General features: G+C 33.1%; 1 protein-coding gene across 1 annotated transcript; it reads right to left on the bottom strand.

The window, feature by feature from the left end:
• Positions 1–2,067: 2,067 nt before the first annotated feature.
• On the bottom strand, positions 2,068–8,223 carry LOC135677412 (ras-related protein RABE1c-like). The gene is made up of 9 exons (XM_065189752.1): positions 8,006–8,223; positions 7,751–7,880; positions 3,499–3,571; positions 3,284–3,384; positions 3,106–3,171; positions 2,917–3,014; positions 2,714–2,776; positions 2,548–2,640; positions 2,068–2,471 (listed from the first exon to the last, which is right to left on the bottom strand). Exons 2-9 carry the CDS (start codon positions 7,821–7,823, stop codon positions 2,388–2,390), a joined length of 651 nt encoding a protein of 216 aa, XP_065045824.1. The 5' UTR covers positions 7,824–7,880; positions 8,006–8,223; the 3' UTR covers positions 2,068–2,387.
• Positions 8,224–13,712: the final 5,489 nt, after the last annotated feature.

Genomic DNA, 13,712 nt, shown 5'->3' with positions numbered 1-13,712 from the left:
TTATATAAATAAAAACTTTGTATTGACTTTCTAGTGAAGTAGTAAAGCACGTTAGCAATCATTTCACTTTCATTTACCATAATTTGGCATATTACAACATACAGTGAGGCAAATTGGAGTCCCAAATCTAGGTATCAAATGCTTATTCTAAATTCTTTTAGTAAAGAACATATGGGATATAATTTTAATGTTATTCAGTTGATTTTGGTTCATGATAAAAGTGCAGCTGGTCTTTCTATCGTAAACTGATGTATCGGTGCTATAGATAACTTTTATCAATATTTTTGATGGATTATAAACATTTTTTAGATTTTATATATTTTATTTAATTACTGTCCCTAATTTCATAGGCCAAATTTAAAAATCAAATACTTATATTTATTCATTTATATAAATAATATAAAATTATTATTATTATTATTATTATTATTCAATTGGTCTGATGGTGATTTAATTTGAATGCCTAAAAAAAATTATGGATGTCAGGATGATATATTAGATTCATTTAATAAAAATTGAGGATTTAAAATCTTATCCGATAAATTTTTTATATCATAAATATTAATCTGACGGTCGTAAATTAAACTCACTTGTCAAAGATTAAAGTTTCAAAATCTTAAGATGATCATGTACTAAACTCGTAGAATTTAAAACTATGCTGAATGAATCTTATCTAAAGCATTGAGACGGTGATAATTTACCAAATACACTCGAACGTGGCTGTGATTTAAAATATAATCTGACAACATAATGTGTACATATATATATATATACATTTCATGCTCGGAAGAAACCCATGGAATAGATAAACTTATCTAGGGGTTAATAAATAAAAGGTTTATGTTCTAGATTTCGGAAATCTCTAATCAAGGTTCAAAATTATGGTTACCTCATCTCTAATCAATTTTATTTTCCTGTCAACGAAATTAGCAGACACTGAGAAGTCAAAGCCTGCTTACGTATTAGTCTACTTTTTCTTTCTTTGGGGGATGGGGGGGAAGATGAAAGTAAGGATCTAAACAGTAAATTTACACAAAAAGATCTACATGATAAATTTCACACTTGAATCGAATTTAAAAATCTAAGGCCTTTATATTTAATATCACATTAACCAATCATTAGAAAAAGTGTAAAACAATATGTAAAAGTTAACTTTATGATGGAAAAAAAAAAAAGTTAACTTTATGGAAGTGTGAATACTAAAACGACAATAAAATTTTCCCTTTATAAATAAAATTATCTTCTTTTTTTTTTATCGGTTTTCATTTATCTTCAAGGGAAGATACAATATCAATATAAAGATAAATAAAAAGGAAAGTATGAAAGAGAGACCAGAATCTAATAGATATATTGCTAAAATAAAAACCAAAAGATAAATCCATCATTTAAAAAATAAATAAATAAATAAATAAAAACTTTCTATACTATTTTTATCAAAGACTGATCTTTTAGTCTTCCCTATTTTTACGGAGTCAAAGTAGGATCTGTCCAAGGGCTATCCCTGTCTTGAAGGCCAAAGAGCACCAACAGCCATCTTTTAATAACGAGCGATAAATTTGGTACTGTTCCAACTAAGGAAAAATAAACTCTATCTTAGTTAAACAATCGATCTGATTGACAAGTCAAAGCCAACTAAGCCAGAATTCAAGTTGCAATAGGCATCCCCAATGACAAGTTGCACATGTCATGACGTCCGACTCCCTCAGGCGCGAAGTCTTAACAAATAACCAGAGAGCTTGGATACCGAGAGCTTGGCGACAACGGCAGGCATCCCCTTCCTTAATCATGGCCTCCTATTAACGGCTCATGGCCTCCCTGGCTACTTCAGCATACAATGAATGCTCATCATCCTTAAAACGCATCGAACCAAATCATCACAAACAACATGAATTTGACACACTAGGAAAATAGGAGCCCCGGAAATCTTAGCAGTCGTAGAAGAGCCACGGAAAGGCCACACATCATGTCAGCCCCACAAACATACCCTCCAAAGAGCCTGTCATTCAACATTACTAGACTTTTTAACATTTGCGTCATCATCTTTGTGGATTGAGTGAAAATCTTAAATGACAAAGCATAGGTATATAACTATGCCAATAAAGTCGAATTAAAAAAGGTTTATCAATCACCATGACATCAATCGTGAGGCCGGATCCTTCCCAAAAAAAAAAAAAACAAAACAAATAAACGTACATGGGTTTCCCACATCTCAAACAAGAAAAACACATGCTAGCTAAGTTTCAAAGAATGGAAGGATTGAAAATACAAGCTCCATCATCATTATCCTCGAAACACCATTGACCAATAAGTAATTAGTCCCCACGAGATGAAAGATTGAACCCAATTGCCGTTGCTGCCACAACCACCACCATCAGGTAATCATTCCCTCAGGAACCACAGCACGACGATGTTGGTGCAGCAGTGCCATCTGCAGCTGTCTGGTCTGGTTTGTTTATCTTGATGGTCCGATCCTGCAACCAGATGACAGGTTAAATCTTCAAAATTAGAAAGTTGTGATATTTTGACATAGAAAAAGGTTGCTTCTACCTCAGATTTTGAATCAGTTTCTGCAAGTCTCTGCTTGATATCTCTTGCAATTGAAAAGAAGACTTGTTCGACATTAAGGTTCGTCTTTGCACTCTGCAGCATATCAAAGACATTGTTAAAAACTAGCATAAGTAGAGACAGGATAGAAACCAACATAGCCACATACAGTCTCGAAAAACTTAATCCCATATTCATCAGCAAGAGCTTGCCCCTTTGATGTCGGCACAGCCTGAAAAGAACCCAGTTATATAGAAAATGGTTTATAAACTTGGAGCAGAAAAAAGAACACCAGAGGGCAGAGGCAGCAAGGTTTTATGAACTACTGGCCAAACAAATCAACTATCGGACGTTGAACACACAGAAACATACCCTTTTACTTTCATCCATATCAGCCTTGTTACCAACCAAAACTTTGTTTACGCTATCAGAAGCATGCTGTTCAATGTTGCGAATCCAGTTCCTTATGTCTGTATGTTACCACGAATATAGAGAATCTGAATAAGAAAACCAGAAAGTGAACAGGCAAAACTACAGTGAGAACATAAAGAATATTATTACTATTGAAAGAAGATTCATCAGTGACATCATAAACGAGCAAAATGCCCATAGCGCCTCGGTAGTAAGCTGAAAGAATAAAGGAAAATAAGTTATTCATTCAAAGATTTACATAGAAAAGATGGCATACAATAGAAAAACCCAGGGCAAAGGTCAAGATCAAAAGAAACAAGAAGCCTACCAGTTGTGATAGTTCGAAAGCGTTCCTGTCCAGCAGTGTCCCAAATCTGTAGTTTAATCCTCTTGCCATCCAGTTCAATTGTTCTTATCTTAAAATCAATGCTGCGCAGAGATCAGGTAATTGCCATTGGAACTAGAACAAGCTAATGAGATTGGATTGCAAATCCAATTACAAATAAGCAAATGTAAACTATTGCTCCTTGAAACTGAACTCACCCGATTGTGGTAATAAAACTGGTAGTAAAGGAACCATCTGAGAAACGCAAAAGGAGGCAACTCTTTCCAACACCTAAAGAACACAGCATATCATCTCATGTTGCACATAATCAACTAAAAAAAAAAATTGCATAATTAGGGCATCTAAAGTAGATGGATTTTATTTGTGAAAAGGTTCTCAAAACAAATAATATGTTAACAGCCAAGATCCACTTTGCGAGTTTGCTACATGTGGTAGTGATATCCATTTCTCTATATACAATATGCTTTATCACACTTGCATCAGGTTATAAAAAATTGAAGTAAATGTTATTGTATGTTGATTCACATCACTTACAGAATGAAATCTGTAAGGGAAATGAGAAATTTCACAAAAAAGAAAAAGGAAGAGGAATTAGGGGGAAGAAGATGCATGTTTGTTACACCAACTAATATCCTGTGTATTCACAATGACCCTTATTTATAGGCTACTCATTACCCTCTCCAAATTGGAGTTGCATTACATAAAATTATGGACCTAAATACCCGGTAAAAACTTATTCTACTCTCTTTAAGCTGCTGACCAAGCTCTTCTCTTAAGAGACAGTGATTGGCAGTCCCCTATTGCTGTGCACCCAGGTCTTTGTGTTGTCACCTCCTAGTCTTGCCAAGAGAAGATTTGTCAATGGCACATATAAGACTGACACGGCATCCTGTGCTATTTGGAATGGGGTGGCCATTTCCTTTGTATTAGCCAAATCACTTACCTGATCGAGGGGAAATAGGACTTCAGAAAAGGCCCACTATAGTTCCATTCAGCTGAAACCCGATGGAAATCAGAAATCCACCAAACTATTACTGGGTGCAGAACTTCACATAGGCCTTTCCAGCAACTAATAGGTCCCATCATTTCCCAGTCAAAATAGACATCCAAACATACTGTCAGATAACTCTTGATGTGTCTCCAATAAGTGGAACAGCTGGTTTAGTTTTGTTTTAGGTCAAGAGCCCCATAGAAAGGGCTAGCAAAGTCCAGTCATGTTGCCTCAGTATGGCTGATGCCTAATCTCATTTGCTCAGAACTCATGAAATTACTAATAAATCCTATATCTACTATAGAAGGTGATGATTCTTCATAGGAGTTTTCAGTAAGAGTATCATGTGTCAGTGTGAGATTCCATCGAGGCATTCATATTTGTATTTTATAACTTCATAGTTTTTTCAAGATTCATTGCAACGATGGAGTAACCTCATCATCATCAAAATCCATAAGCACCAACTTAGCAAACCCTTGGCGTATCTATTTTAACCTCCATTTCCAACAAAAAGGAGGCAAAATCTTCTTGTTGTTATGGATCAACATGGTCTTTAAATTTTCAAATTTTTAGATAATTCCAGTAGGACTAGACAAGTCTGAAACTTTTGTATTATAACTAACCCAAACTCAAAGATGGGCCTAGGAGTACTTATTAGCTAGTGGGATATAATTGTTTAAATACTTCTTCAACTACCTATGCGTCCAAGAAAGATCCCAAAAGGGATTGCAAATGGCTAGTGGTTCTGTATGCCTATGAGGGACCCCAGGCCACCCACAAAAGCTCCAATCAACGATTCCAATGAGATTTTTAAGAGCATGTAACTTTTCTAAATTCGGCTTTATCTTCCACTAGCATGCCTACTAAGTGAGAAGCCTTAACTCAACAACATAATTTGTCATTCTAGTTAGGATTGAATATTCCGCTAGGAACAGCATGGTGGTGCCAGAATTAGTTTTGGAAGATTGTTGACCCTGTGTATGACGAGGGCTATAATCACGGACTTTGATTGGCTTCTGAATTCTAGTAGTGTTGACCACATGCGAGGAACTATCCTTTCCTCAAGTTCATCCGCCTATGTTAATCCCTCAATAGTTTTGCCTTTATCTGTATAAGAGACAGGGCAACAATGAGTTTGCCTTACCAAGGCCTAGATAGTAGCTTGGACCACAGTTTCAACTATTTGGAAAAGCCCTAGGCATTATCATCGGATCATGGCTCTCATATTCAACTATGCCCATGTCAATGTCGACTTGTTAGTTGAGCCTGTTGTTGATGAAATGAAGCATCAAAAGATTAAAGTGCATCACCCAATTAACAAATCCTTGAGATTTTGATCTTGAAAATGAATGTTGATAGAGGATAAAGTAGAAGTTTTAAGTTAATATAGATCAATATGATGTAGCAAAATCATCCAGTATAAGAGAAACAAGTATATATACTAAAACAACAAGCAAAAACAAAGATGACTACAAAAGCATTAAATTCCAGGACAATAAATGCTGAGGAAGAAGTTAATTCTGATGAAACAGAAGAAGATATTGAGGGTTCTAAATCAAGTAATGAAGAACATGAGCACAATGATGATGTTGATGATAACATGGACATTAATGATTATTAGAGATTTTGGAGTCTCGGACTAATAAATGTTTTCAATGTCTTTTATTTTATTATTTACACATGGCCTAATTTAATTATGTTTTTTTTTAATTTAATTCACTACAGATCTAGATACATATAATTGATGTTTTAATGGTGATTGTTTATATATGTAACGGCACAAGACTCATTTTCAATTGAAATTCATTTTTCTAATGATTATTTTTATCCTTAACTATATATCCATAATTTTTATGAGATAAATGCATTGATTTGCTCGGGCAAGCGCCTATTCAAGTGACTAGCATCACAAGCAATTTAGAACCTTGGTTCCTTTCAGCACCTAGCACTTTTGATAACATTAATTCTAATGAAAAACGTTGGAGTTCAAGAACAAAGTAAGCCAATTACTTTAAAATTATATTCTAGCGAACATAGACATTATCTACCCCTCATGAGCTGTTTATATATCTTCTATAAATCAAATGAAGCATGTTCAACAATTGTACCAAATATTTACAGTTTCACCCTAGGTTTCGATAACCGAATAAATCGATACCCATATACCAAGTGATGAACTGGCCTGTGACACTTGGTAACATCAAAAAAGTAATAACAAAATAAATATTAAGGGGTGAAAGCTTATATGGTCTAGTGCCCATTCTGGTTAAATTGGTGAATACCAGTTTACACTGATCGAAAAAACAAAAATTTGATTCCGTAAATGGTACTATAAGCAAACAACAAACAATAAATAATATTGGAAATAAATCAGATTAAAATAATAAAATAAGTGTAGAATTAACAAAGACATTATATAATAATTACTAGATAGAATTAATCATAATCAACTATTTGTTAATTTGTACCTAAAAATAGTTAATCAGAATATACCTGTTAGGATGAACTTATTTAGTTTTTGGATAATGTTAAACCAACTGAGCCTATTTTTTTTATCTTGTTCTTTTAGAATAACCTTTGTTACAATTCTAAGCCTTTTTTTTTTTACTTCCTCATAAGTGATTTCAATGGTCCCGGAGCAAAGCATCACTCCAAGTTCAGGAAGTGAGGACTCTCATGCATGCAGAGGGAGTATCACAATTTCTCATGCTTTTCAAGTAATTCATAAGAGCATCAAATTGTACCAAAATGTATTAAAATCTAGAAGATAAATACCAGAAAGGTTAGGCAAATTAAAAAAGGATAACGTCGAACAAAACTATAGTGATTACCATAAATATTCAATGTTTATTCATGAGGCCACCAAAATATTGTAGCAAACATTGTATCTCCAAATGTTCAGATTGACTAGAGAATGTGCCTTTTAATGCCACTGGAATGTTAATCATTATATTGCATATTCTGATACTAAAACAGAGAGTCTAACATATAGCCTTTGAAGTATGAATGGCAGATTATTGTTGGTAGATCAAAGTTTCAACATGCTGCCGCGATCTAGAACATCAGAGTGTACATGAAACATTTATGACGAAAAGTAAATGAGCTTCAGTCATGTTACATTATGAATCACTAGAAGAAAATAATAGCATTTCAACAGAGAGCCACCGCATTCAAAAACTATCATGATACCATCAGATGCAAACCGAAATCCATGGTCACTATCTAATGCCAAATATCCATCTTCCTTATTGCAATACACCAAGGCAAATAAAAATCCTAACAACGGAAATAAAACCTCGGTCATGAATAAACACCCAATTCCCAAATTGACAACAGATAAGTCATTATGTTGCTCCTAACGCATATGCGAAACCCTCGAATTAAAACTACAACAATAACGCCTCACAAACCCATACGAACCGAATCAAACAAATACAAAATAGTGATCAGATCCTTACCGCTGTCACCGATCAGAAGAAGCTTGATGAGGTAATCGTAGTCCGCCCGAGCCCTAGCAGGAGGAGCCGCCATGGCAAATCAAAACGAGCTTCAAGAATCTAGGCGGCCAAAAATCCCAAACCGGATGACCTGATCAAGAACCAGCCTCTTCAGATCCAAGTGAAAATCCAAGAGTATAACCATTTAATACGTAGATCGAAAACGGTACACAAACAAAATTAACATAAGATAGATAAGAATTAAGAAAGACATACCAGATTCGGACAGGAACAAGGAGCACAATAAGATCTATGGAAAATGGATGGAGAGGCGTGGGTCAGGGTCGAAGGGGTTTGGAGAGAGAGAGAGAGAGAGAGAGAGAGAGGGTAAGAGATAATTTCGCGATCTCTAGACTTTTATTTCAGAGGGAGAGACGAAAGATGAGTTCGTTCGCAGCGGGAGCGGTACAGACACCGCCCAGTGTGAATAGTATTTTTCATTTTCTGGCAAATAGCCTTATTTTAGGTTCCGGAAACCGTGCAGTTACCGTGAAATGGGGAAGAAATGATTGCTGGCGCACTTTGAAGTCCTTATCAATCCTTACGTGATTTGAATCTTTAATATCCTCTCATATTAATTAAAACTGAGAATATATTTATTATATTATGTGTATTTTTTATTTTTTAATAATATATTAGGTATTATTTCGATAAAATAAAAAATATTATTTTAAAATTATATGAGTGCTCACGAGACCTATAATAATTGGAAGAGGTAAAATATATGTTGGTACGAGAGAAAGATCCCATTTATTTTAAGAAAAATTATAAATATTTTTTTATTTACTAATTAATATAATTATCGTCAAAGATTTATATAGTCAATGACTTTATTATATATATATATATATATATATATATATATATATATATATATAATCTTCTTCTTGATTGAACGGTATGTATATATCTCTGGTGAGCTACACAATAAGCAAGGTGAAGAATGATCACATGGGAATCAAAGCTAGTCCGCAATAAATAATTTAAAATTTATGAAGAAATCCCAATAGAGTTAAATTTGGAACTTCTTCAAACTAATTTCTTTTATAGTAACTTCAAAATAATATTATATATAAACCCTAGCCAAAGATATAATTTTTTTTATTGATTATAAAATACAAATAATTGATTCAAGAGTAGTATAAGACCATTTTTCATTATTTATGGTTTGATTATGATTATATTGATTTTTGTCACGATAAATATTTCAATTTCTGATGGCCTGTTGGTATGTTTTGGCAGGCCTGCTTAATGGACCTGACGTGGGCCCAGTTACAAATTGGGGTACAGTGGGCCCTAGGCATTGAGACAGAGGTTGGATCAGCAGCAGTTCAACCGGGCGACCACTGGGCGTGAATTCCAGAAAGCTCGGTTGAGGACCAACAACCGCTATGGTGGGTCCAAGTCGGCATAGTGGCGTCGTGGGTGAGCAAACAATTGAAAGTGTCAAAGTAACCCGTTGCAGGTATCGAGTTTATTTGGGTCTGGATTTGAACTTAGGCTCACGTTTTAATATAAATTGTGTCAAGTGATTTATATATATATATATATATATATATATAGTCTGCTTTGTGATCAATTTAACATTTATACAAATTATATGATGATATCATCAAGTTGGAATTATTTAAAATTATCAAAAATTTAATAAGTTTAGGTTACAACCCACAACTTATTTTCCTGTAATCTGGTAAAAAAAATTGGAAGTAATCGATCTTCATCAATCATATTATATTTTTAAATATTTTAATTGAAATTTATATATTTAAATATATTAAATTATTATTTAAAAGCTTAAATATCTTTATATATATATATATATATATATATATATATATATATATATATATATATATATATATATATATATATATATATATATATATGTTGATATGTGTTCTAAATTTTTTTATAGATTCAAAATATTTTATATTAAATTTGAATTTAGTTCTCAAATTTGCCTTTCTGAAATTATCTAATTCTAAAATTCTAAATCAAATTTAATTCATTTGATAAACTAAACCCACAAATCAAATTTAAAAAGATTAAAAAGTAAGAAAAAGGTAGGGATAGGTAAAATTGAAAGATGAGATAACTAACTCATTAATTTCATTAGATCTAAATAATTAGTCTAAAATATTAAATCTTAGATTTGAGTCAATCTAACATTTAATCTATATTTTTTAATATGAGAGTAAACTAAAATATTATATTTTTTTTACTTAAAGATTTGACTCTGGTCTCTTCACGACTTTATCCGTTAGTAGTCATTTCCTATTTAAATCTCTCGTTTTATTTGAATGTTATGATTGAAGTAATTAAAATTTCTTAGCTTGAGCCAGTGACACAAATGACTTAAATTTAACTTGATAATAGTACACTAATCAAATTAAGTCAATATAATTTTAACGTTGAGCCCAGTGTTACAAATTTGTGAAAATTTTTGGGTATTACAAATTTCATCCCATGGATTGCAACAGTGTTCCGTGAAATCCTTTCACAAAAAACATTCTTCCTAATATCCAAGCAATTTTTTTTTTTTTTTTTAAGATGATGCACACTGTTGATCTCATCATCCATAAATTTCTACCTATACTCTAACAGTACCAAAACATGGCTTACCGTAATTTCCACTGTAAACTATAAGAAAATAGCATAAGAACATCTCTTACCACGACTAAAGTTAATCGTTAATTGTCATCATATTGTGTGTACTTTAATTGCGTAGTAATTGAAAGAAAACGTAAGTATCACAAAGTGAAGTTATTATCGCAGCAGCAGCTATTGCCACTAATAGCTAGGGAACTTCATTTCATGTAAGTAGCAAAATTTAATGAAAGTTAGTAATAGCTTAAATGCGGAATGAAATAGTTTTATGAGTTGACTTGACTTAGCTTTTCTTTTTGAAACTTGACTTAGCTGTTACAACTTAATTTTTTCTACAAAATATATCATTATTTAGATGATACAGCTGCTCTGTGTAGATGCTTGAACACCTTTTGTAAGTGAAAACAAAAAAAGATATATGAAGTTATAAACTGAATAAATGATGTATTTAGTTTGTTATATGTGTTTGTTGATGTATTTAGTTTTCTTACAAACTAAAAGGGAAAATATTTACCTCCATTAAGTCTTTCGATCCGATCCCCACCACATCAACAAAAGTCAAATAAAAATATTTAAACATATTTTTTATTATGTAAAATATCATAAATGTATGGGGGCGCTGGTTATAAAAAATAAACTAAAACATGATTATCAAAGTTTATCTATTCTCACTCTTACCCTTCCATAGGTTACTTCGAGATTGATACAATATCAATAAATCCATTCGACATTTGTCTTAGTACAAGCTAGATTGTCGTCTAAATTCATTTAGTTTCTCTTAGATGTAAAATCAATGGAGAGAAACTTGGCTCTTATACTAATTGTTAGGACCGTAAACGACACTAAGAGAAAGGTGAATTAGTGCTTTCGTAAAAATATCAGTTTGAAAATTTCATTAGATAAAGCCCGTATCGGAAAGCGTTTAAACTTAGAGAGCAAGTGAGAGTAGTAGACAATCAAATCAATAAGTGACAATGAAAATTAGAAAGAAAGTGCATACCAAGTTTATAGTGGTTCGGTTGTCGCGACCTACGTCTACTCTTGATTCCTCTTTTGTCAAGATCATCGACATTTACTGACGACCTTCTTTCAATAGGTAAAGACTAACTACCCTCTTTACTATTGAATCTCAGATTTTGATAATGAAATCAATTGGTAAATTATTGATCTAATCCATATATTGAGATGAGCGTTGTGGGATTAACTATGATAGCAATGAAGGCATAAAGCAAGATTTTGGGTTGGAGTCAAATATCGGAGGATACGTCGAAGATTTGGACTATATGTTGGTGGTTTGTTGGAAGTTCGCCGAGAGTTCATCAAGAGCTCGTCGAGAGTTCATCGAGAGTTCGCTGAGAGTTCTTCGGGAGTCCACCAAGAGTTCGCCGGGAGTTCGCCGAGAAATTTGCCGGAAGTTTACTAAGAACTTCACTGGAAGAACAATTGATATACCAAACCAAGATTGCTTAGATAATATTTTAAATTATCATAGTTAGACCTTAAGTTGAGTTAGGATTGGAAGGTAATCCCACTAACTCAGTTAGAGGCCAATTGGGCCCTTAACAAGGCTGTATTAAGCTGATTGAATAGCCCATTCAACACCTGAAGTCAAGGCCGGTGGCACCGCCTGGGACTCAGTCTCCTAGATGGTCTATGGCACGCCCCCCGAATTTATTATAGATCAACAATACATTACATTCTAGGATCCAAACACACATTTGAGGATACTAAGAAAATATTCAAATTATTCACATCTATAATTCCTCAATTCATAAACATGAGAGGTTTCATATCATTACATAAATTAAACTTAACACTCCAAAGTCCTAAACATGAGAGGTTCTTCAAACTTTTATAAAACTCATAAGTTCATATTTACCATCAACATTCCAATAGACACCAAGTGTACTTATACAACAAAAATATATCATCCACTAAAGGTTGCCCAAAGTCTTTTAGCTTTCCATAACCTCAGCCCAATTTAAACATTTTAACGAGCGATATCATGAAAATTTTATATAACAATGGGGGGTTAGCAACATATTAATGACGAAAAATGATAGTTTTAAAGCAAATAAGGTACCAAATACAAGGCAGGGATACAAGAGTTTGTAGATAGTCGCTCAAAGAATGCAGAATTATAATGTCATTTTATTCGAAGCATGTTTTATTCATAACAAGGGAGTAAAGACTAATTGGAGCATATCAATAGCATATGAAGTATTTCGAAGTATATCAATAGCATATGAAGCATTTCAGAGCATATCGATGGCATATGAAATGTTACGGAGTATATCAATGGCATATGAAGCATTTCGGAGCATATCAATGGCATATGAAATGTTACGGAGTATATCAATAGCATATGAAGTATTTCGGAGCATATCAAGGATGTATAAAATGTTTCGGAGCATATCAATAACAAACGAAAAATTTCAGAACATATCAATGACGGATGAAATGCTTCGGAAAATATCAATGGCATATGAAGAATTTTGGAGTATATCAATGGTATGTATAGGAAGCATTTCGGAGCATATCAATGGCGGATAAAATATTTCGGAACATATCAATGGTGGATGAAATGCTTCGGAATATATCAATGGCGTATGAAATATTTCATAAAATATCAATGGCGGATGAAATGCTTCAGAACATATCAATGACATATAAAGCATTTCGGAGCATATCAAGGGCGTATGAAATGTTTCGGAACATATCAATGATATATGAAATGTTTCGGAGTATATCAATAACAAATGAAATATTTTGGAGTATATCAATGACATGGGAAGAATTTCGGAGCATATGAATGGCATATGAAACATTTTGGAGCATATCAATAGTGTATGAAATGTTACGGAGCATATCAATAATAAATAAAATATTTCGGAATATATCAATGCTTCGGAATATATCAATAGAATATAAAGTATTTCAGAGCATATCAAAGAACAAATACAAAATAGAAGCTCAAAACGTCGCATTTGATGTTGCACATATTTCATTCTTATCCAAAGCATATATAGAAGCACATAACCTTGCTTGGGATATCATATCAAATAGATAGAGGGTGATGTGGGATCCCAAATATAATATGGTCCATTCATTTCTAAATGACTACCAAACATAATATAGAGCATCGCGGGCTCTAAGCACATAGCCTTTACAATTTATGGCAAAGGTCCATATAATCCCTTTACCATTTCTGACAAAGGTCCAAATAATCCCTTTACTATTTCTAGCAAAGGTCTAAATAATCCAGAGTATAAAATGGTATTGTGAATAATAAATTGGGATATATCAGAAACATATA

This window comes from Musa acuminata, chromosome BXJ1-1, assembly GCF_036884655.1.
Source record: "Musa acuminata AAA Group cultivar baxijiao chromosome BXJ1-1, Cavendish_Baxijiao_AAA, whole genome shotgun sequence".
Lineage (NCBI taxonomy): Eukaryota > Viridiplantae > Streptophyta > Magnoliopsida > Zingiberales > Musaceae > Musa > Musa acuminata.
The sequence above is the reverse complement of the archived record's forward strand: the minus strand, read 5'-3'. Positions and strand labels throughout refer to the sequence as shown.

Bases quoted from the DNA above. Each gene is read 5' to 3' on its own strand.
- LOC135677412 (XM_065189752.1), bottom strand. From the start codon at position 7,823: ATGGCGGCTCCTCCTGCTAGGGCTCGGGCGGACTACGATTACCTCATC. The intron at 3,385-3,498 runs GTGAGTTCAGTT...ATCTCTGCGCAG, and splicing joins AGTTTTATTACCACAATCGG to CATTGATTTTAAGATAAGAA. The intron at 2,641-2,713 runs GTATGTGGCTAT...GATATGCTGCAG, and splicing joins GGATTAAGTTTTTCGAGACT to AGTGCAAAGACGAACCTTAA.